This window comes from Pezoporus occidentalis, unplaced genomic scaffold (genome assembly GCF_034315485.1).
Source record: "Pezoporus occidentalis ecotype Australia unplaced genomic scaffold, CSIRO_AGI_Poc_V1 ctg17, whole genome shotgun sequence".
NCBI lineage: Eukaryota > Metazoa > Chordata > Aves > Psittaciformes > Psittacidae > Pezoporus > Pezoporus occidentalis.
The window spans coordinates 5,996,392-6,019,554 of record NW_026913531.1 but is presented as its reverse complement, the minus strand read 5'-3'; the positions used below and the strand labels follow the sequence as shown (position 1 = coordinate 6,019,554).

At 36.0% G+C, this 23,163-nt stretch overlaps 1 protein-coding gene across 9 annotated transcripts in view; it reads left to right on the top strand.

Moving 5' to 3' along the window:
• Positions 1-23,163, top strand: part of PPP1R12A (protein phosphatase 1 regulatory subunit 12A) — a 117,518-nt gene that overhangs the window by 61,151 nt on the left and 33,204 nt on the right. For 6 of the 9 annotated variants that reach the window (XM_062613825.1, XM_062613827.1, XM_062613831.1 and 3 more), the window contains 9 exons: positions 1,902-2,020; positions 10,487-10,646; positions 12,494-12,638; positions 15,457-15,531; positions 15,963-16,051; positions 16,182-16,339; positions 18,992-19,119; positions 21,927-22,043; positions 22,409-22,624. In XM_062613825.1, the coding sequence (XP_062469809.1) occupies positions 1,902-2,020; positions 10,487-10,646; positions 12,494-12,638; positions 15,457-15,531; positions 15,963-16,051; positions 16,182-16,339; positions 18,992-19,119; positions 21,927-22,043; positions 22,409-22,624 (1,207 nt within the window). The remainder of the gene's footprint in view (positions 1-1,901; positions 2,021-10,486; positions 10,647-12,493; positions 12,639-15,456; positions 15,532-15,962; positions 16,052-16,181; positions 16,340-18,991; positions 19,120-21,926; positions 22,044-22,408; positions 22,625-23,163) is intronic. The other 3 variants (XM_062613829.1, XM_062613832.1, XM_062613826.1) reach the window with 1 other exon arrangement.

The following is a 23,163-nucleotide window of genomic DNA, read 5'->3' as shown; positions in this document are numbered from 1 at the left end:
TTATAATGTCTGTAAGTTATTGGCCCAGTTGACCAAATACAACTACTTCAATGAGAGATGTATTTTTCTTACAGAAGTAGCTTAATTTTTCCCTATAGGTATTATGTGTGAACACGTAAAAATCAGTCTTTAAACATCACCTTTTTTGTGTCTTTATTAGAAAAAATAGGTTGAAAGGACACAAATGGTTACTTGGGGTTTCTTTGTTATAAAGATATTTTTGTCCATGATTCACTTTGGTTTTGAATCAACGTTTTGACTTTGTAAGTTGGTTTCCTCACAGCTCTTTTTGCCTGCTTAGCAGACACCCTGCATAGCAATTATCTGATCTGTGACCTGGAAGGCTGTGTCACCATTAAAACAGTACACCCAGTATTGTTGAGAAATGCTGTTATTTTGTATTAATTTTCATTCCCGCAGAAGTTAAATCTTTAAATTGAAGAGGGATAAGAGTCACAGCAGCACTGTTAAGAGGGACAGTATAAAACCAGACCTGCATACCAGCATCAAAGTTAGCAGTGGTAGCTGATGATGCATATCCCAGGAGATACAGTTACACTTCTGGGAATTAATTTCCATTTTGTGATCTGTTAGTTCTTACCTCTTCTTGACGTAATTGCAGAGGTTTAATGACAAGTGCTATTTACCTCATACTTTAAAAAATAGTACTTCATGCTGAGTTATTGAGTAAAGTTTAAGAGCATACGATCCTAGATCTGGAATCCGTTGTTAATTGGCGGTGGCTAAGCAGAAATACTTTAAAACATTTGTATTAGTATTGGATTAATGCTGTGATTGGCTTCTGAATAATTTGGCATTCTGCAATAGTAGCTTTAAGAAAGCACTTTTTCATACACTTGTTACCAAAAGGGTAGCTTGTTCTTCTGGTCTAAGTATTTCCTGATATTTTTTCCTCAAATACATGGAAAGTGTAAATTAAGGTCTGTATGACAGGAGGTATGTTTGCAATTTTTTTGCTTGTGTTGAGTTCTGTTGTGGATCAAACTGTTACATTTGTTAGGGAAGTGAAATGTTACGGTCAGAAGGTGCAAGGCTGATCCGTATTAGTGTTTTAATTGTTGTTCATTGTCTACTTGGAAACAGATTATGTATTAAGTGTAGGTTCTCAGTAACTTCATAGGCTTATGGTTTAATGCAGTGAAATAATCCTTTTGTGGACTTACTGTTGGCATTAATCTATTTAACTTATTTGGAAATTCAGAAATAATTTCCACTGTGTCTGGATTGTTGACTCCCGAGACAGTAGCACTTTAAGTAAGAAAACACTCAAAGGGTAGGAATAGTGTGAAATACTGCTTCCTTGCTCCCTCTCGCTTCTCTTCCCCACCAAAAGCTGACCTTATGAACACTTAGGAGCAGGGGACATTCTGGTTTTCACAGAGTCATAGAATCAAGTAGGTTGGAAAAACCTTTATGAAGCTGCCTCAGAGACCAAGTGTCATCATTCTGGCAAAGTATAGAAGCATAATATGCCACTGAATTTGGAATTTCTAGGAAGAGTGGTTTAATAGGAGGAGCTTATGGAAATGGGTGATTCAAACCATGTTCACCTTGTGGTTGCTTTTGTTCTTCATCTAACCATTTTCTTCTTTCAGTTCTTGCAAATATTTATTTAAATATGTCAGGAGTCTTTGTGGCAAACTGAAGAGCAAACAGGGAGCTCTTTGTTTTAATGGGAATTATGATGAAAAGACATACAGATATTCAGGCAGTCATGATGGTTTTTATGTATACCTAATATAGTTGTTTATATTAATGGTATGTATGTGTGTATATACCCATACCCATGGCTGCTGTTTTGTTTTGGTTTTGGTTGTGTTTTTTTTTGCATCAGCTTTACTATATTGCTTACGGTTTGTTTTTCTTTTTTCTATTGGCAGGTATTTAATTAGTCAAGGAGCACATGTAGGAGCTGTAAATAGTGAAGGAGACACTCCATTAGATATTGCTGAAGAAGAGGCAATGGAAGAGCTGCTTCAGAATGAAGTAAATAGACAAGGTAATTTGGAATATGAAAAGATAGTTTTGTGTATTCAACACTAAATATATTTTTGAAAACTTAATGCTAAATTAAAAAATTTCAAGTGACTCTGTTTTCTAAAGAGAATTTTCAATACACGGTACAGTGCTCAACCCATTTTCTAGGTATTCTAGCCTAATAATAACTAAAACAAGAGTAAACAACTGTAGTGCACCACATAAATGACCCATTGTGTCTAGGTCTGACCTTTTGAATGCCCTTCTACAATACCAAATGTCTGAAGCTACTCACTGGGATAAGGACTCCTAGATTGCATTTGTTTTAGGCCTGAGAATGTATCATGAATCTTTTAAGTTCCTTCTGGTTTTGTGTACTCTTCTGAGAACACTATGTAGGTGAGCATTCATGGTACAGATGATGGATAGATAACAAGTTCTGGCAGTATTGTTGAAAATGAATACCCTATATTTATGCACCTATATTTATGCTGCTATAAAATTGCTATCACTGGCATAGATGTCTTTACAAGAGAAACCGGGCTTTGGAAAAACATTTTAATTCATTTTTGCCTGCTTTTTTTCCTCTCCTTACACTGCTGTTTTCCATGTTCCAATCTTCATGGGTTTTCCAGTGAAAAGTCTTTGAAACTTTCTGTTTTTTTTCCATTCCACAGAGGAAAGAATATTCAGTTGTTGCTGACTGACCATCTTGAATCCAATAGAAATACACTGTCATTGAAAAACTCCCAGTACAAGAACTGGGGTGATGTGGTAGGAGTTACATTATAAATTGAAGGAAAGTGACAATCAGATGGAAGACGTGGAGCCTTTTCAGTTGGAGTGCTAGGGGAATGCATCTCCATTACTTCTAGACCCCTGCCTACCTTTTAAAAGGCTTCTTCCTACTTGAAAAACTTACTTTTTGTAGCATTGAATTTGTATCTCTAAGACAGATTTACACAATTTAAAAGTAAACTAATAATTGCTTCAGGCTTTGCCCTGATCTCATTTGTATGGTAAACCCATTTAATACCTAAAGTAAAGGGTAAAAAGAAAACAGATGACATGATAGGGAAATATGAGATACCTAATGATATAAAGAAATAGACTGTAGATTTGACAAAGGCTTTGATTCACTTATTTGGTAGTGTTAATGGAATTTTGATTAACAGTTCTTATAGTTAACACCCGAAGAATTTCAGATTAGATAGCTCTGACTATTTTTTTGTCTGTACTACCATTTGTCTATTTTAATTAGTTTGGAAAGAATACAGTTGTTGCTCTATTTTCTAACATTACTGTCAATCTTTGCTGAAGAGTTGTTTCTAGAATGTGCCTCAGCTTAAATTCTTGAAGGCTGTTTTTGAAATGTTTGACTTTACTGATGTGCTGTCATAATTGACTGCAGTAGTTCTTCCTAAAATTGACATTATTTAGGAAAGGAACCCTTTCAAAATCTCTTATTTATATGTTATGCTTTAAAAAAAAAATTGTTAATATGGCTGTTTTATGTACATTTTTACAATGCAGATTCAGCATTGCAAACTAATATTTATTCTTTTACAAGTTTGTTTTGAACAGCACGTTTGTAAAGTTAGCATTGGCGACCTAAGCTAAATGTTACAATTCACTGAAAATTTCAGTGTGGTTTACATATTTCATATTTAAAGCTTACAATAAACTGTGGTACAGTCTTTACAAGTCTGAGAAGAATGTAGATATACCCACACTGCACCTATTAGTTTCTAAAGGGGTAATTCAGGTTGTTTTAAAATACTGTGTTTCACTTGCTATGGAAAACTGTTTTCCAAGCATTCTTCTTTTACATTTTTTTGTCAGTTGGCTTGCTGACTAACTAAAGGATTTCCAGAAAATTGGTCTTTCTCAGATGACCAGATTATATTATTATTTTATATATTATTATTTTCTCAGATAACCCAATTGGTTGAACGAGGCATCATGTCAGGTGAGAAGAAACTTGCTAGGGCTGTGCTTCAGAGTGGTTTGACCTCCCTCTGTGCAGAACAGGAACTGGATGCTGTCTTACAGACTGTGACCACACTGAACATCCCTGACAGCATTTCTGCCTTCCTGGTCTTAACAGGACACTAATGCCTATGGTTATATATATGTATATAATTTTACTTTTATATACGTATGTATATATATTTGCACACACACATACATATTTATATGTATGTATTCTACCTAGCTCATTTTGCTGTTAGACCACTTACTTAGTAGTTTCAATTTCACAGAAGCAGGGAAGAAGGCATACAGCATCCTTCAGAATTTGTGTCTGAGGTTGTAAGAATTAAGGGGATGAAATCATAGGAAATACTTAATGACTATGGATGGGAATGGTATAGAAAGAGTGTGAATGTGGATGTGAACTTTAGTGTATACCTTAGTAAATCATGAGACAGTTGTCTCAGCAGTAAGGTTTTAATCGTGTGCTTTTGATAGCATCCTTAACTTGCATATAAAGTTAATATTATATACAGAATTATCTAGCCATTACAGTGACTTGAAAAGTGCCTAATTGTGTATATGTTGTAGCTACAGAAGTTATATCTCTAAAATTGGAATTTAATTGTTTATCTTAATGTGGAATTAACACTGTTGCCTGTTGACAGTTTCATCTTTGACTGTACATGTGGCTCAATGTAATTACCCCTCTAGCTTTAACATTGGTCGTCATATGAAATAAAGCAATTCTGCAGTTTTGATAATGCAGGTTAATTGTGGGATCTGTGGAATTATCAGCCTTGTCTCAGTGTTGCCAGTAGTGGAATATCAGCCTATTGATTTTGAATAAACAAACCTGGGTGCCAAAATATCTTACTCTGTATAGGTAAAATATGCAGTGTGAAAATTAAGCATACATTTTCTGTAATATGCTTGCTTTGCAAGTTTGTCATGTGTATTTATCCATGCATTCATTATAGTTTAATTTTTGTGTTGCTTAGTTAATGCTGTGAATGTGGCTTCCTATATACTGGTGTCAGCAGTCAGAGTCATTTGGTGGCAAAAAAATGGCCTGGAAAGATCAGTCCATTTCATTGTGATTCCAGATATGTTTAAGTGATGACATTTGGTAGAAATCTGAGGAGAATCACTATGTTAGCTCAGCCTTTTTGCTGCTTTTGCAGACTTTCTATCTTTATAGGGAAAGTTCAAATGGAGCCTGCCAGTTGTGCAGCTATTCAGTCTTCTCCAGATCATGAGTTTGTATTTATGCCCAAGTTTTACAGGTATTGAATTATATTTTAAGTATATGTCTTACTACAGGACAAAAACTGGGAGCCTCTGGAAACACGAAATTCACAGAGGTAAATTTAGAATACAGTACAGTTCAGATCTATGTGACATTACAGGCTTAATAAAAAGAAGGCTCTGCAGTGTTTGCTCATCCTATTTTAGCATTCAGACTCCAAAAACTGACCTGTCTAGAGAGGAGGGGGTCAGTGATCCAAATTAATCTTCTTGGTTGATCCAAATTAATCTTCTTGGTTTACAAGTTCTGTTGTAAGCCGTATTAGACATGAGGGAGCTTTTATAGTATTATTATCCTATGTCTGTCTTTCTTCAGTTAGTCTGATCTTCATATGCAACTCTTCTGAATTGTGATCTTTGGTTAAGGCATCTTTTCATGTGTCCTTGTGTGGGCCACATGTCCAATATGTTGAACATGTTGCAGGACCCTGTTTAAAAAATGGACTGTGCAGTAATCTTGAACTAATGGACTAGGTATCCTGTAAGTGATAGCACTCCCAATAGTAAGATAAGCATTTTTCTACCCTGATCTTCAAAGGACAGGTATTGGCTTAATTATGTTTTTTAAGCTTAAAAGCTAGCTTAGTAAATTACATTCATGCTCACATAAGGTATAAAGATATTTTGGCACAGTTATGAACACTTCACAAATAGCAAAACTAGGTGTTCTATGGAAATTATTCCAAAGTAGTGCTGAACAGCTCTTCTCTTTGCATACCACGTGTTTTAACTATTTTGTGTGTTAAACAAAAAAACTTCTCTTAGGACCGGTTCTGTTGTTTCTCGGTATGGCTGGTGTCTTTATCATGTGCCAATCCCATGTATATATATGCCACCGCAATCCACATAATTCTTTATCTTTGTTGAAAATATTTTTATTTAGAGTTTCTCAATATGATCCTTTTTGTTTCTACTCAGCAGTGTTTCAATATGTCGTAGCTGTGGAAGATGTCTTTTGCCAGTAGTGTAAAATTTTCATTTGCACGGGTGAAAATCAGGAGACTTGAGAGAGATGGGGCTTTAGTCCCAGCTAGCCCTGGCCGGTTTTTAATGTTGCCTCTCCTCAGGTCTTGAGTAGGGTTAACTGTAATGGTTTCAGGCAAATTTTTAGCTGTTTATCATCAGATGTCCTCTTAAAATTATTTTTAACTGCTTAAGCAGTTATTTTGAATTATAGGAAACATTCTCAGGAGGTGAGTTAGTGGGGAGAGGTGACATGAGGTGAATCAGGAGTTCATGATACAGTCTGGTAGCTATTCAGTAACTATCAGGGAGATCAGTTCTCCTTTTCAAAGGAGAAGCAAGCGTTTCTCATTCTTAATTATAGGTAAATGTAGCAAGACTTTCTCAGATGTATTGCTTAACTCAGCTTTGTTTATGTGGATAAAATGTGAACTATTACATTTGTATATAAACGTTCGCTACATGAAGTAAAAAGTGGGTCGATCTTCCAGGCAGTATCTATAAAACATGCCTTTATATGGCTGAAGAGTCCTGAAACAATGATTCAGCATTTGAATTTATGCTGAATTTCATTAAATGCTCACCGAACAGCACAACTGCTTCCAAACCTGTTTGGAACTGTTGAATAACACTTGTTGATCCGAAAAAATGAAAGCATTTAGCCATAAATTATTAATGAATTAAGAAGTTGTTATAGTGCCAGAGAGGTTAAGTGTCCTGGTGGCGTGAGCGAGTAATGTTGCGGCTGGAGCAGAGCTGGGAGGCAGCGCGTTGCCATCTATGGGCCGTATGAACAAAGTGTTGGAAACGTATGACGAGCGTTTGCTTTTTCCCTGATACCTTAATAGAGTCTGGAAAACAAAAGCAAGGAGAAAGGACCGTACAAGGTAGAATAAAGGCTGTTTACATTCCGTTTTCTGTGGTTAATAATGGGAAATGTATTTAGCTTATCTCAGAGAGCAGCTTTTCTTCTGCGACACACAGTTTAATTCCCGTTTTTCTGCCAGTTATTAGCATTGGATTTTTTATTTAGATTGGCAAGATTCACGTACTTTCTTCTGTTGAAATATGATCAGAAATTTTCTGCCTTGAAAAATAATGTATTGATGCAGCCATTACTCCTCTGCAGCCATTGCATCTCATTTGGGCTTCAGAAGTGCAGTCGACTGTGATACTGATAGAAGTCTGTATTCAGTATTAGTTCTTTCCCTGCAAAAGCATTGCTATTTTGGCATAATTAGCTGCTTCTGCAGGCATACCTGGAAAGTATGCTTAGATTTTAACCATTAGAAGTTCAAGATCAGGCTTTGGGAAGTGTTTTTCCTTTGTTTTTCCTTTATACAGAAGTGCTTCCTGAGCCATACACAAGAAGTTTTACACTGATAGAGGAGTTTACATTGGATTCTTCAGGTGGAGAAGGTTACTTCTTCTTGATAACAATTCGCAGTAAGACCTTGGGCTTGCAAAAAAGGGATGGCCATAAATGTGACTAGCAGATGATATATAAACTATTTGCGTGGTGGTGTTTTGCAGGCAACACTGACATGTAAATGACTGTACTCTAGAGAATTATTTTCCCAGGGTCTGCTGATCTGCACTGCTGTGTCATTCTGAAATGCAGATGCAGAAGGCCCAAGGAAGTTAACTTGCAGTAGTTCACACATCCATATATAGGAGCCTCCCAGTGAAATGAGAATATGTGGTTATTGATACATTGTTTCAAAGTTCATGGTTTCTATTCTTCATATCTGTTAGAGTTATAAAGATTGTTAGATACGTAAAACTTATTCAGTCATGGTTTGTCTTGAGAGAGCCCATTTTAGAAACTTCCATGTATTCAATTTTTACCGCAGCTTCCTTCAAAACGAGTAGCTTTTGGCTTTTTTCTCTGCCTAGTGCTTCAGCAGTCTTTTGAATCTTCCTGCATCTTGCCTCTGTATTATGGGTTTTCATCAGTTTCTGCTGAAATTTAATTCTATTAAGTTGCCAGGATTGAAATGCTTGCTTTAGTCATTTAAGTGGATGAGTCTAGGAACTCAGTCAGCTGTTTAGAACGCTTAAAATATAACCTGCCTCGGTTATTTTATGATAGTAAAGTTTTATCTTTTCATCTGTCCTTAGCATAAAGTTTTACCAGATTTACTTAGAGAACAGAATTGTTTCTCCAACTGGTCTTGCTTTGTTTGCTTTTGTTTGTTTGTTTTGGGTTGCTTGGGGTTTTTTTACATATTTGTAGATAGGGAATATCTTTTATGGTATGAACTGGTGGAAGAAGAATAATCAAGAAGTGAACTCTGTTATAGCACTGTTGTATGCTACCACAAGCCTAACAAATTGCATGTTATGTTTCCAAAAGCATATAATAATTACATTCCTTCTTCCTGCATTTCAGGAAATTTTGGTTCAGGCATGTAATTTTCAAGGTTTTTCTTGCCCTATAATTGGGGAATTACAGCATCTGTGAAATACTAATTCATACTAGCATAATAGATGTATTATCAGTCTGCTATCCGCTGCCTTAAGTATATTTCAGCAGTGGCAATGTAATTACTTTCAGTTTGCCACTTCATTGCTCTGGCTTTCGAGTTGCCAGTGGATTAATAAAAGCTTGATGAATCTGTTTATTGTAATCTCTTTTGCCACATTTTACTTAGTAGAATGATGCACTGCACTACATATTATCATCTCTATATTATCTATGTTTTCATTTTATGGTATTAATAATTTCTTTTATGAAGGCCACTTCATCCGTTAGCTGTTTGAAGACATTAGAACCTGAAATTGCTGTTCATTATAAAGACTTTGAAAATTAATTCAAAATAATTACGTAGAATAGTTTTGAAAATAGATGTTCTAGCTTTGCATAGTCTTGCTTGTGGTCTGCCGTAGATTGTTGTACTTGATTAGTTGGGCAGTTATGAGTTATGTGATAGAAAGAAGTTTTTTGGAGAAAAATGGCTGGGGGCAGATGAAGCTTTAGCAGGGAATACTGAAAGAAGGTACAATTAGATCTGAGTCAAGGAGTGTCTCTCTCTTAAGTATTTTAAAAATCGTTTGTTGTAGAGGCTATATAAGGGCTACTGTCAAGGTTTGTGTTTTTATCTAGTCCATCAATACCTGTTTCTGGATATCGCTTGCTTTTATTACATCCAAGTTAATGCTTTGCTCCATGAGAAATTAAAAATTCAGAGTACAGAAGAACAGTACATTTTTCCCAAGTCTCTGCATACCAGGGTCTAAGATTAGACAAATCATAGACATAAAATAATTTTGCTGAAGGTTGGTGCACTGATTTTGTTAGAGGTCAAGCCAGGTACAGTTTGAGCTCTTGATGGTCACAATTCCTAAGTTGCTTTTCCTCACAGAATTGTCACCATTCAGGCAGCATAGGTAGAGCAATGCTCATGCATAGTTCTCTTCAAGACCTCTCTCTGCTATGTTGTTTAGGTCAGTCTGTGTGTTAGTAATTAAAACATGCTTGCACATACAGACTTTGCTTTGCCTGTTCAAGGTCTTGGGTTTTGTTTGGTCTGTTTAACCTGATGTGCATACTTGTAAATGTTATATTGCATTCCTCCCTTTTCATCACTGTGTGATAATTTTTTGTGAGACGTACTATAAAAAGTTTTTGGTGGTTTGGGTTTTTTACTCGAGGTACGAAGGGAGATTTCCAAAGGCTTGGTTATTTGAGTGCAAGGTTTATGTGTCACAGTGATAGAAGACAAACAAGACATTCTGTAGAAATTACCAAAAATATAGCTCCATCTTTCTTATCATCATTGATGAGAATATAGGCTGTTCCTCTTCCCATATAAAAAACTGTAGCTGTTTTCTACCTTCCACAGACACATCAAACTAGACTTGTATTTTGGTGCTTAGAAGGTTAAAATATATTTTTTCTCCTTTTTTAATTGGTCACTGTACTGATTGTTACTGTGATGGTAGAAATTCTTAAAACTGAAGAGCCGGTTCTGCTAGCTTTCTTCTCCTTCCCCCCTCCCCATTCTCCCCTTCTCTTTTGGGAAAAACTCCATTATGCGTGCAAAGAGTCATGCAGTAACGGATGTTTCATAGCCTCTTGGAATTCATCTTCAAAAGATACTAATATCTAATTGTGAACATTATTCGTATTGTTCAGCTGTTGTTGTATCACATAAAGATGGTACAAGATTTGTTTCATAATTGAATTGAAGTATTGGAAGTAAAATATTTTGTGTCTTCTCTTTTCCCCCTCTATCTGAATTAGGGGTTGATATAGAGGCAGCTCGAAAAGAAGAAGAACGAGTAATGCTACGAGATGCAAGGCAGTGGCTCAACAGCGGCCATATAAGTGATGTCAGGCATGCAAAATCTGGTGGTACAGCACTTCATGTAGCTGCTGCGAAGGGCTATACAGAAGTCTTAAAGTAAGTATGGTTTAAATGGGAATTTTTCAAATTTGATTGTCTTGTTGATGTAATGCTGCTTGGAATTGATACAGTTGAACGCCTCTGACTTTTAGTACTTGCTGGAAAATAGCAACCTCTAGAACTGTCTTTTCCTCAAAGCTTGGTTTTATGTTTTCAAGCGCTCATAAATCAAATCATGTTACTGTTAGCTTTCTACCTCAAATAATTCAAAATATAAGCACAGTGTACATATTCAGCCTGAATACTTATTTGAAAGGAGAAAGCTGACCAAAAAATTGCCCAGTTTCTAAAGCCAACCGTGTAAACAAGCTTAATACCTTTTCATAATGACGGTTAGGGTTCCGATCGATGCATGTTTTCAAAACACCTTATTTATTTGCATACATAAAGCAGTTTGTAATCCAGACTAAAGGTTTTTACACCTAAAGAACAGAGAATTTAATTTTGGGGCTTTTTGATACTGTTATTTGAGTCATAACACTTGAAATCTTTCCTGAAAAGTTTCAGGCTTTTGGAGTCCCCATAATTCATAGGTACCTTTTCATTAATACAATACAAGGCTATATTGCAGCAGAGGTTTAATTGGGTTTTCATCAAAGTTCTGCTTTTATTGAAATAAAACATACTTAATAACACATTGCTTTACTGTGATTGTAAATGTATTTGACTGCTTTAGCAGTCCTAGGAACAGATAGGTATTGTAACATGAATGAAAATGGGGACACACCTTGACTGTGTATTACCACCTTTAAGGTCTGCGGAACCTTATAATGTTTTGTCAGCACAGAAGTTGAATGACAGTGCTTTTTTAACCATTATAACTGTTACATACAATTTACTGAATGGGAAATCTGCTTCAAAAACCCTGATGCTTCAACATGCTGAAAAGAAATTATTCTGCTGGAAAATAATGATTTTTGATTTAGGATAGCTTGTGTCTATAAGGGAATTTTTTTAGCTGTCTTTGTAGTGCAGTCCATGTACTTTTGCTAGGAGGTGAAAAATGTATGTGCAGGCAATTTTCTTGATGGGTTCGCATTATCAAAAACGTGTGCTCTGTGTAGGATGCAAGACTTTGCAGCTGAGTATGTGTGAAAGTTGACTCACTGGAAGATATTACTATAAGTATGTTGGCTCTTGAGAAATGGAGAGAAATTTTTGAGAAGAGTCCTTCACAGTTACGGGATTTTTTTATAATTACGGTCAGTGTTTCAGAGAGGTGATAGCCCTTTACACAGAACTGTCAGGGTATGTGTCCGTTGTCACTTGGACACTCACATTTCAACCATGGTGAATTTAAGTGTGCCAAATGCAGGCTGAAAAGCAGATTCTCTAACTGAGGAGCTCTGCTCCCTCTCAGAGAGCAATTGAAGCACATGACCGCTAGGTTGTTACAACATCACACCTTACTGACAGGAGGAGGTGCAAGTTTCAAGCAACTAATTTTAGAACAGGAGGAGGTTTTAATAATTTACTGTGTAAGAACATTGTATCCAACAGTTTTTGACATTTTACAGCTTTCCTTTCCTTAATAGGGGTTCTCCCTATTACTGCACATGGAGAAAAATAGCTAACTGTGGACTTCAAATGAAGAGGAAGTGAATAAAGAGGAAAATGGAAAAGGCTACTTTTCTTGAATTTTCCTTAAAAATGCATATACCTACTGAACAATGAAAAGGGAAATGCTTCTGTAAGGAAATAAAATTAATCAGTTGTCAATAGCCCAACTAAAATATGTATGATAAAAAGGAGAAGGATGTTATTATAGAATAACTTTTTGCTTTTATGACAGTTCGTTGATCTCTGTGAGCAGTGTCAACATCTAATTCTTCTAATTTCTTTAGGCTTTTAATACAGGCTCGCTACGATGTAAATATTAAAGATTATGATGGCTGGACACCACTTCATGCTGCTGCTCACTGGGGTAAAGAAGAAGCATGTCGCATTTTAGTGGAAAACCTTTGTGATATGGAGGCTGTCAACAAAGTGGTAGGATTTTTATGTAATCCTTGTCAAGATACAAAGTTCTGGTCTCTAAAGTGACTTTAGAAGCCAGGGTAAGAAAAGTGATGATAAACTGCTGTTTACTGTATGTGGAGCTTTATGTAATGCATGTTTTGTCAAAACAGCATGTTTGTGTTCAAAACTAAATTCTCTGATCATCTAAATTAATTTCTAGGCCCACTTTATGCTTAGTTCTATATTAAATAATCCATGAATTATTTGACACGAAAATTCAAAACAGAATGAGTTTGTTGACCTTTCAGAGGTACAAAATCAGTGACTTTGAAAATCAGCTTGTGTTAGCATACTGTATGCTAACCGCTATACAGGTTGGGTGCACTGGGAGAAATTTGTAGGCCTCTCTGGACTCCCTAGGCATAACTTAAGTGCTTCCTAAGCTGTATTTCCTCAGCTCTTACTCAAAGGCCTGCGTAGCTTGCTGGCTTTGCAACATCTTGCTCCCAGCAGATACAAATATACTCATGATTCACATAGGCATCACAAGGATCCAAACCTTTTCATTCAGCTGTGTAAATGCTGAAGCTCTCTTTATTCTCTTTGCAGTATGTTCTACAGATAGATTCCTTCTTCCAGTTTCTGTCAGTTCTGCATGTGTAAATTACCTGGCCAACTTTTAAGATGGATTCTTCATTGAGTTGTTTCATAAACTTTTAAAAACTAAATTAGGGAAATATGCATATGCAGATCACAAATTGGCAAGTATTTAGGTAAGGGCAGAAACTGCTGTGTAACATTTTGTCTTTGTTGACTTTTTTTTTCCTTAGAAATTGAGGTTTTGTGTAATAAAAACAGTGAAATCTGGAATTGAATTTCAAATGGCTTCAACTGTTTCTGTATAATCCTTATAGAACTGTTATTTATATCAGCTGTTACAACTGTATTTTGTATCAGGCAGTCAAAAGCTGATGCAGTTAAAGCCAGTTTATCAAGTTACCTGGTAGACTATTTTACTGGGGTTGTAAAAATGTGGAGGGTGGTATTCCAGAGAGCACTGTCATGAACGTATGTTCAACTCAGCTGATGCAAGAATAAGAATAAAGGAGGTATAGAGAGATACAAGTGATTGTATTTGGTATATGGGCTTGTCTGTGCAAGCTAGGAACATTTTGGCTGTTGTGTTCTTAAGTAAGCTGATAAAGATTTTTGGTTTTGGAGATACCAAGATTAAAAATTCCTGTATTTGGTTTTAGATGCAGGTGCTTAGCAGCTTAGAGAACTTAGCCTTTATGGTTAAAGCACTTTTATGGATTGCATTTAGATATAACCTTCCAACTGCAACAGTTTTTTGCAAAGTGATTTTTTTGTGGTCAAGGTAGGTCTAACTCGTATTTTTTTTGGAAATAAATTCACTTAATAGCTACCTAAAACTAGAAATCTGGATTAAAAACTGTAGTCATAATGCACATATGAAGTTGACATAATTTTGTTGCTTAGTTTCCAGGCTAGTGCTGTGTTACACTAGATGGAATAGTTCACATGTCAGAGGAACTCAAGCTGTTTTGGGTAATCCTTGTTGAAAGGTGCACGTGCTTCTGCTGTATGATCAGAGGTTTTACATGGATGTGAAAATTAGTGGTTTGAAGGTCCATCCTTTCTAACTGTTTGATAGCCTTCACAGTGTATTAGGAATACATTTGTATTTAGTTAACATTCAAGAAACTCAAATAAGCAGAGACAAATATGAACACCTTTATTTTTATAAGTGGCTGTGACCACTTTTAAATGACAGCTCTGTCTTTAGTGCTAGTTATTGTATAGAAGTACTTACTTGGCTGATCTTGTCCTGATACTCCCAACATTTTAGTATGTCCACCTAGTGTGTTGATGCAGCTGCGTTGATACTGTGTAGGTGAATCTAGGACTTTGCCTAGATTCCAGCCCTCTTGTATTTGAATGAAAACTTCAAATACAAAATGCTTTATTGCAGTATCAAGGCAAGTTGGGCTTTCTTTGTGGAACTGTATGAGCTTCAGCCCTTTCATCTTCAGGTAGAGATGAAGAAAGGGGAGTTTTGAAATCTTTACCAGTTCAGACCTTAAAGATAGAATCTCGTGTCCTGTGGGTATCTGGTCTAGTCTAGAATTGTGATGACTATATAGATGTCAGATATGGCAAGCTGAAGAAATTCCAGCTGACAGCATTACTCTGTTAGTGAATAGCATGATGGTCTGTTTATTCAAGAACATGTTCCATGTAAGTCATAGAGTAAAGAGGGAGGCAAGAAGAAATGGTTGTAGCAGATCTTTTCTAAAATGGAATGTAAAATACTGTTTTACTGTAAAAACATGAAAACGTGACTATTCAAGATTAGTTTAGCTTGCTTAGATAATTGAAACTTTAAAAAATCAAGCTGTATATAGTAGCCTGTAACGGACAGGATAATGAACTGCTCAGGATCCATCCATACAACTGCCATTGGAATGGTTGTTTGAAACTAATATTGTGAGAATCATATTCTTTTGATCCCTTTTCAGTGATAGTTTTGTTTTGGTTTTTTTTTCTTTCAAAGGACAGCAATATTTTTCTGAAGTCTTGTTTTATCTCTTAAGAAACATATTTGCTCATCAGGTATTGATATTTCTCTTTCAGTTACCCCAAAAAAGTAAAATTGCAAAATTGTTTTCAACTACTGGCAGACTAACAGTTTGTGATAGAGCTTGGCTTATACTTTCTTTCTCTGAATGTGCTCCTTACCTGAATCATCATGTGATAAGGCATCAAAATCCATTTCATTTAAATTCTTCTGTACAGTGATGGTGTTTTACTTCTTCCCCCCCTCCAGGGGCAGACAGCATTTGATGTGGCAGATGAAGATATTCTAGGATATTTAGAAGAATTACAAAAGAAGCAGAATCTGGTAGGCCTTTTTCATATGAAGACATATATATATTTTACTTTATTATACATGATTGTGGTATACAGTTCAGAGCGGTATATAGGTTAAAAATAAAGGTTTGAATTGGAACTTCAATTCAGGTAATGCCACAGTAACCTCAGAAGTTCTTTTATGCCCTTACTCGGTCAATTACGGTGAAAAGCCTTGAAAGCAAGAAGGTGCTTTTCTGCTTGCCTTGTCCAGTGGGCATTTTTTCATCTGAAGCATCAGCAATGAGAATCTTACTTTAAATAGCAGTTTCTGAGATATTAGAGTTTTGAACTTTTAACACTTTGAAAGCTTATACATACTCTTGTGTTTGTAGTAGTTAGAGAAGATTGCTCTCCGTTTGTAATTTTGTCACACTGATACCATTCTATCAATTTAACTACATCATTCTGTATGTTTTGAAGCTTCATAGTGAAAAACGGGAAAAGAAATCTCCCCTAATTGAGTCCACAGCCAACATGGATAATAACCAGACACAGAAAACATTCAAAAAGTAAGTAAACAGGAAAAAAAATGTAATCTCTTAATAAAAAAGACACCTTTAGAAGCTGTCACAAAATCCTGCTTGACAGGTTTTAGTAATGTTTCCAGGACTTAGTAAGTATTTTTCTTTTCAAACTCAGTAAAGAGACACTGATTATGGAGCAAGAAAAGAATGCATCTAGTATAGAGTCTTTGGAGCAAGAAAAAGCAGATGAAGAGGAAGAGGGGAAGAAAGATGAATCCAGTTGTTCTAGTGAAGAGGAAGAGGATGATGACTCAGAATCCGAAGCAGAGACAGGTATTTATTCGGAGTATTGTCTTTCATTAAGTTTTTACTCTGTAAGTTTACTTGTTTAACATCACATGATCCAAAGTCAAATATCTTAAGTTTCACTTATTCTTCTGCACTTCACTATGTTTCCAGTTATTTTAAAGAAAGTTTATATTATATCTGAAGTCAAGTTATAACAGAGATGTTAAACAGATGTTTGTACTGGTACAGATGTCTTTACTGATGGCTACTTGGGTTAAAGCTATTAGTCTACTTATTTGGTTGGCTACAGTTGACACTTTGAATTAAATAGTTGGAATAATATAAGCCTTAAGTAGCACACCAGAAAACATTAATCTGAAGATCAAATCAGAAATGAAGGCTTCATAGCAGTGTTTGCTCGTGGAACTTGGTCTAGAGATTGGAAAAGCAGAAGTGCAAACATTCTCATTTTTTCTTGCCTTCCTGAAGTAATTACCAATTAATCTGACAGTCTTGGCTCAGGTATTCATAAAGTAATGGTGCATCTATTTTCAGAGTGCACTGAAATGAACTTCTAAATGTGATATTTTAGCGTTAATTGTTACTTTATATACTGTATTACAAGAGGAATTCTCTTTGAAAAGTTTGGAATTGTATGCAAAGAAACACATATTATGTACTTCTATCTTCAGTGGAATTGATATGGGTTTTTTCTTGAACAGTTGTCAGAATCTTCAAGTAGTGATTTAAGAACAGCATTGAACCTTCCTCCAAATCACAAAACAAATATCAGGTGATTTGTGTTTCAAGATGTATGTTGAATCCTGATAAAGAATTTTAGAATTACAGTGCAGCAATGCAATACAAAGGCATAAATGTCATTAGAAATACCTTGTTAATATTTTATACTTCTTTAAATAAGTAACCCTGAGCCGTCTGTCGTTATTTTTGAACATTCTTACAAATTTTTTTATCTGAAAAGTTAAGACTAAGGAGGGATTTTAGAGCTAACCAATGTATCATAAATATTTAATGTAGGCAGAAATAAAAATAAATTGTGAAACCAAACTCTGTTAATGGCCTAATTATTTTTGTATTTTTAAATAAACCAGCATTTCAAGCTGAAAAAAAAAAATCTATCAAGCTTTGTAATTAGTCTTTCACCTTAGTATACTTGCATCCCTTATTTACAGAGACTGAGCTTTCATAACCACATTAAATATATAACATGTAGTAATTTCTCAGTCACTGAGCTAACTGTAATGTCTCCTGAACTCTATGATTCTGGTAACTGTGTTCTCTTCGTTACCAGTAGATAGTTCGTGCCAGGAAAATATGACTGTGACACAAGAATTAATTTATGTAAACTTTGGGGTTTTTAATATCAACAAGGCTTTATCATACTTTATTTGGCAAGCTAGACTTCAAGCTTTTCCCTGTAGAGCTGCATCTCTAAATTCCAAGTTTGTACTTTCCCTTTTTTCCCATTATTCAGCTTAAGGCAGTTTTCTAGTGAAAAATTGTAAGATTTTAAGAAGCATTCTGGTAGTAAAATAGTTTAGTAGAGTTCAATATTCTGCAGTGCTGGAAACTCTGATTTCTAATCTATGGGGATATTAAAATTTTTTTCCTAAAATAAACATTCTGATTCATTGATTCTGAATACAGTTTAAGAATAAATGCATTTCTGTCTGTAAGACCAAGAAGCAAAATATGAAGCTATATGTCTCCTAAAGGAGGTAAACAAATTTCAGCAGTTCAGGTTTGTTAACCTACTTTGCTTAAAGTAATTTAGTGGTGCTTTGGAAGTTGGTTTTAGCTCAGTCATGCACACAACTATATTCTTGCAGTCCTGTTCTGAAATTGTCAGAAATAATTTCAGAATACGGTTGTAAAAAAAACCCAAACAAACAGTTTTCTCCTTCCACTCCTGATAAATTTTCCTGTATATTTTAAAGCTGTATTACTCATTTGCAGATTTCTGGCAGATCTCCCTGTACATCATCTAAATCATATTATCAGTCCACATTGCCCTGTTGAACATTTTTATCACCGTGACCTAGGAGTTTGCCACCACTTATTTTCACTTGTGCTTAAAGAGAAATTTCCATTAAGTGCAGTTAGACGTGTAAGCTGATTTTTTTTTGTATTTGTTCACTGCATCAGTAAAATATTTCACTTTGGGTCAACATCCTCTGCAGTTCACATTAACTGTTACATGTCAGCATACCTCCTACTGTTAAAATTGTATGGTCATGAGCCATATACTCAAATACAGATGGTTTGGGAACGCTGTGGACTCTCTGTCTCTAGATGTTTTCAGGACCTGACTCATCAAGCCCTGAGCAACCTGGTCTGTACACAATATTAACTGTTCTTTGAGTAGGAGGTTGAATTAGATTATGTCCTGAGGTCAGTTTCAACCTGAATGGTTCTTTACTTCTGCATCTGCATCTCTGAGTGTTTAACACTTTTTGAATGACAAAATCAAAATGTTATATACATGACCATTATGGAAAAAAGAGGGACCTAAGGTACAGATTGGGAATGAGGGGGAAAACCCCAAGGAATAGATAGTAAAATGCTGCTTGGAAAGTTGACTGTCAGATTTGTTCAAAAGAAATTAGAATCTGTCTTGTAGAAGTGAAGAAATTGTGAATGAAAAATGAAAACTAAAATCTTGTAAATATTTTGCAGATAAGACCAAAACCTTGGCAGCTGTAACCAACAATGCAAATACCACAAGTACACAATCAGCATCAGTAGCTGTGACAGCGCCTTCTGTAGCTGGTGTCCAGGGGGCACCTACATCACCTGTTAAGAAGGTAAACCAAAATACCTTTCTCATTATTTTAGATTTCTGTTTCTGTGTGCAAGCAGACACTTTTTGGTCCTTGTATAAAAAGTGGATAGGGTTATCCAGTGAATAGATGAAAATATGCATGGATCCCTAAAATATTTTGTCTTTTTCTGCAGAAACTGTGTTCAACTTTTTAAAGTTTTGAATGGTTTTGATTCTGAACAGGGATGTAATGTACAGAACTACGAAACAGCTGAGCATCTTTCCAAAAAGCAAAAATCTGTTGCGCAGTGAGTGGAGTCCTTGCTTTTTTGAAGCTAAACTTCATTCTATGGCAGACTCCTCCGAAATTTTTAGAAACTGCAGTTCTAGTGTCTCTCTGTGCCTGTGTTTGTAATGCACTTAAGGAAGTTAAGTATGACTGAAGTGCTTTCAGGAGCTCTTAAAAGCACTCAGCTAGTACTTAGGTGCAAAAGTTGAAAAAGATAGCAGAAAGAAGTAGAAAGTGCTGTAGGTCCCAACCCTGTTTTCAGTATTGTTAAGACCTCATGGATGGTCTAGAGGACTGGGACACGTGTTTTTTATTCAATGCACAGCTCAAAACCACATCTAGCAAAGGCATATTGTGTACAGGAAGCTTTTTAGTTTTGCTTGTGAAGGATATGAAAAAAAGAGTAGATAAAAATGCATAGTCGGAAGGTGGTATACGAGTCAAACTTTCAGAATATCAAAGCAAACTGGATAGCAAGTTAGTAAGGCTTCATTTCTCAGTCATTGTCGCTTTTCTGTTCACATCATAACCAAGGTCTGACCCTCTACTGATGCTGTTGAAAAGCATGTTGAAGAGAACTAGTAGCTGTGATATTTAGAGAGTAGAGAAGATGTACTGCTGGGTGAATACTATGCATTGTATTTAGCTCCTGGGAGCTTATTGGAGTTTTACTTTCATATTCACAATGGAACCTCATGATGATTCATCTTACAAAGTATGCTTTCATGTCACAGATGCAGGGAATATATTGCCCAACTGCATCATATTATGTGATGCTGTACAATAGAGCTGGGCCAACCTTCCTGATCCCAAGAGATGCTTTACAAAAGTCATTGTGACTGACATGCACAAGATTTATGTCAAAAAAACATGAGAGCAAAAAGGGAACTGTGAGCATGGCTCACTGTCAGGAATGACTCCTGTTTCCCTTCACTGAACTTTGTGACTGGGCAGACAGCTAGATTCCAGGGTGATCTTGTGATGTTCATCTAAACATTGTCTGCTGGCTAGTAAGGAATTATGGTTCTCTGTAATGAGAGCTGTGTTTTCATTGCTCAGGAGCTGTGCAGAGCTCAAGAGGTACAAGTTCTCCATACAAACTGTAGCAAATGCATGAGGGAGGGAAGACATTGTGAGTAATTTGCTGGTTTGCTAACTGTGGCTTGTTGGAAAGAATTCAAATATATAATGTGAATTTTACTGCAAGGAAATAGGCCTACTTCATACAGTTTATCTTTTGAAATCACTTCAGTAGTACAAGCATTTGTGGCAATTGGGCCGTTAAACTGATGTGCTCTCCACCCACTTTTCCTACTGCACTTAATTATCTTTGAATGCTGTAGATTCTACCTCACTTCAAACACAGAATTTTTCTTGTAATTGCCTAAACTTCACCTTGAGGTCGGGAGTTTACGAGCTTGTCCCTTCTAATCAATTCATCTCATATTATGCAAAAACATTCTTAGTTATATGATCTTCAGCAATAGGATGTTAGCAAGTTGTTGCTAGCTGGAGTGTGGGTTGATATTCCGGAGTTGAATGATCAAATATACACAATTTTTTGATATGAGATTAAATGGCAATGTATTAGGGGGGTGGGGGAGATGGCCACACCGGCTTTATAGTAAGTTTGATTGTCAGCTGGATGGTAACCTTTTATAAATCATTAATATACTGGCATTTTGTTTGTTCTAATTTTATTATGCAGGAATTAATGGCTTATCTTTTTGTCTTAAAAGGTACAGGTTAAAAGTAAACGAGTTATCTTTCTATTACTATATGTGAAAAGTTGAGGGTCTTCTGTAGCTACAAAATAAATGCACATTTGTATCAAGACTAATCGTCTTGTAACATAGCAAGTGCATGGGATCTAGAAAAGCAGTTGCAGCTCCTATCAATGAGCAGAAAGGCTTTAAACTGGTTTTACTACTTAAGGTAAAACAGCAGTGCATGTGAGATGTTGTACATACTCTTGCACCTGCCTTTTCAGGTTTGCACCGTCTGTGCTACTGCACTTAACTCTTCTGCTTTTACACCACAGCTGGCCAAACCCTATGTTGCTCACAAGTGGTGCAGATGCAGTGTACTAAGCTTGAATCTGGGTTTTCTTCAGTCTGTATGGCATTCAGTAATGCTGCTTTCTGTCTGAGGGTACTGAAGTACGGTGAGTTTGGGAGTGAAGGTATGGGGTTTGGTATCTAAGCTAGCATGGGATGTGATTAGGGGATATGAATGAAATATAGTAAGAAGATAAAAGGTATAATAGTGTGAATCTTCCAGTATTCTCAACCATATGAGGATTTAGGTCATGAACCTTGTTAGGTCAACAGGCTTTGCTGTCCTCTTGATTCAGACTATAATTCTGTCTCTGAAGTAGCTAAACATGCTGTGTTTTTAATAAGAATCTGTTACTAAGGTTTTAAGTCTCTTACTGCTTTTTGGTATTTTGTGGTGTAACATAACATAAACATAGGAACAAACTATGTAGTTTTAAAACAACCTTTTGTTTCTGTTTTCCATTCTTTCCATCTTCATCTTTGTCTTGTCTTAAATGGCTTTAGTATGATTTCATTCCTCCTATCATGCCTGTCGCGGAGTCAGTAGATCCTGCATCATGGAGGCAGGGCTTGCGCAAAACTGGCATTGTTCTTGTGCCCAATAAGGGTGAAAAATCGATGGTGAGGTTCTGGTGTGCACAGGTTTGTGTACAGGTTGCAAAATAACATATTTAATCAAAATGTTGATACTGGATTTGCATGTTTCTAAGTTTGCATCTCCTGATCACAGTGTGTTATTACAAAGTGTGGGTTTTTCTAAGCTAACTTGTAGAGGAGTAGTATACCTTGACCAGTCTTACATTTCTTACCTCATTAACTAATTTAAAGAGGAGAGTGTGTAGGTTATGTCTCATTAAAACTCCCCTACCAATTCAACACATCTGTGATTATTAAAAAGAGTTGTATTCTCAAATCTCCGCACGGAGCATGAATTACCGCAGGTAATGAAAATTAGTAATATAAATTCATTTACATGTGTTTTGTAGTTTCCAACATCTACAACCAAGGTTTCTCCCAAAGAAGAAGAGAGGAAAGATGAATCTCCTGCTTCATGGAGGCTAGGTCTTAGAAAAACTGGTAGTTATGGTGCCCTTGCAGAGATTACTGCTTCCAAAGAAGCTCAGAAAGAAAAGGACTCTGCAGGTGTTATGCGTTCTGCTTCAAGTCCTAGACTTTCCTCTTCATTGGACAACAAAGAAAAGGTAATAATTTTTGGTGTGAAAAAACATTTTGAGGAAATTATCTACATTATTTAGCATAGATGTTTGTGATGTACTGTAGAATTAAGACTGTACTACGCATCTGTGCTTTACCAACATTCCAAAAAGTCATGCAGTTTCTGTGTATTTTCTTTAAAAGAGTAGTAGGTACCTGTGTTGTGACCTGGTGCATTGGTCTGGGGCTTTTCCCTTTTCGGGACTTGCAATGCTAGTAGTAGTTTTTACAGTTAAGGGACATCAGAGGTTTGATAGTTTCAGGATCACATGGAGAGTGATGTTAAAAGAACCTTACAAAAAAGGAGTGGTTTTGTATTCCCCGGTCATTTTTATTTACAAAAATATGGTTTTGTAGTTAAAAATGAATACTGAAATAAGTGAAGGACTAATTTGGGGCAGTAACTGACTAGCATAGAACTTGTGGTTCTGTTTCAGGTACAAATGTTTAAATGTTTTCAAGATTAAGAATAATGCTATACTATATGAAAATACTGAAACAGCTGCTTTCAGAAAACAGTGTTGGA